The following is a 1,700-nucleotide window of genomic DNA, read 5'->3' as shown; positions in this document are numbered from 1 at the left end:
ACACAAGTATGCGTGCATCTGTTGCGTCTCTGAAATAGTCCCTCATTTTGTCCTTACAAAGGAATGAGGAGGCTCTTGGGGTCAGTGTAGGCAGCAGGAGGCTCTTCAGAGGATAAAGTATGGGAGTGTTTATGACACGACTTGGTGGAGGAGAAAATAGACCCCTCCATCTGTCTCCAAATCAACCCTGTTGCTGACCCGATCCCTGGAGACTGTTGCGTAGGGTCACATGATGAAGGAAACCTTTAAAACCTCCAACCTGCAGGCCTAGACGTCCAGTTATTTCCTGTGCTCACCACTCCAGCTGGTCTGTTCTGCTCAGAGGATCCAACATGTCAGACACTGAGGAGATTGTGGAGGAATATGAAGAGGAGGAAGAGGATGAGAACGTGCACGACAAAGGGTCCAAGCCATGGTTTAAAACCACCTATATACCAAACATGGCTCCTCCAAAGCTCCCTGATGGAGAGAAGGTCAACTTTGATGATCTCCACCGGAAGAGAGTGGAAAAGGATTACAACGACCTCCAAACTCTCATCGAGCAGCATTTCTCCAGCCGCCAGAAGGAGGAGGAAGAGCTGATTGCCCTGCGCAGCCGCATTGAACAGCGCCGTGCTGATCGGGCCGAGCAGCAGCGAGTCCGAGCAGAACAGGAGCGAGAGCGCCAAGCTCGGGTGGTAGAGGAGAGGTCGAGGCGCGAAGAGGAGGCCGCCAAGCTGCGGGCTGAGGAGGAAGCCAAGAAGAAGAAGATATTCTCCAACAAGTCCTTCGGGGGTTACCTGCAGAAGGTAGACCAGAAGAAGGGCAAGAAACTAACAGCCCGCGAGGAGAAGAAGAAAGCCCTGATGGAGCGCAGGAAGCTGCTCAACATTGACCACCTGAGCCAGGAGAAGCTGGTGGAGAAGGTGCAGGACCTGTGGCAGTGGCTCCACCAGCTGCACGCCGAGAAGTTTGAGCTGGCTGAGAAGTTGAAGTTGCAAAAATATGAAATCCACGTTCTCCGGAACCGAGTCAGCGACCACCAGAGAGGCTCCAAAACGTCCAAGAGCTCCCGCGGGGCCAAAGGGAAAGCTGGTTCCAGGAAGTAAAGCTCAGGGTCCACAACAACTGAGAAACAGAGGTCCGTTTGGACTTTTTGGTGCAGATTCCTTCCTACTTAACGCTCAGAGGACTGAAGGGAGTCACATAAATTAATTAACCAAGTTTAGTATAAATTCAGTCTTTAAAAAAACAATACAACTATAAAATGTTTTGGTAAAGCTTTACATTTTTCTACAAACCTTCCTAAAGAATATTTCTGTTTATTGTTGATGCGCTGAGACTTGTATACTTCTCATTAAAGCTTTTCTGTCTATTTTTAATTTATGACTGACTGACTGGTTCTTGGTCTTGGAAACCCCTTGAAACATTTCGCCAAATTTGGGACAGGTCAAGTTAAAAGTCCAAAAAATCAAACAGCTGCGACTTGGCTGGCTATTTTTATTTTTACAAGCTAATTTTGGTTCACAGACCGAGGAGCAGCATTCAATGTTTCCTCATTATTCCTCTGTGAAACAAGAAGAAATGTCAACTTTATTAGATGCAAACGTCAACGTTTCTGCACATTGTTCAAAGTTGTATAGTCAAAGTTTTAATATGGGAAAGTTGTGTTTATGCATATTTAATAAGAGCAACAAAAACGTTCTGAAAGTCCACACAAA

The 1,700-nt window shown here is 46.7% G+C and overlaps 1 protein-coding gene across 1 annotated transcript; it reads left to right on the top strand.

Moving 5' to 3' along the window:
• The first annotated feature begins 203 nt into the window (after window positions 1-203).
• Window positions 204-1,361, top strand: tnnt2c (troponin T2c, cardiac). Its single transcript, XM_032589000.1, has one exon. It carries the CDS (start codon window positions 333-335, stop codon window positions 1,086-1,088), a length of 756 nt encoding a protein of 251 aa, XP_032444891.1. The 5' UTR covers window positions 204-332; the 3' UTR covers window positions 1,089-1,361.
• Window positions 1,362-1,700: the final 339 nt, after the last annotated feature.

Source organism: Xiphophorus hellerii, chromosome 17, assembly GCF_003331165.1.
Source record: "Xiphophorus hellerii strain 12219 chromosome 17, Xiphophorus_hellerii-4.1, whole genome shotgun sequence".
NCBI lineage: Eukaryota > Metazoa > Chordata > Actinopteri > Cyprinodontiformes > Poeciliidae > Xiphophorus > Xiphophorus hellerii.
The sequence above is the reverse complement of the archived record's forward strand: the minus strand, read 5'-3'. Positions and strand labels throughout refer to the sequence as shown.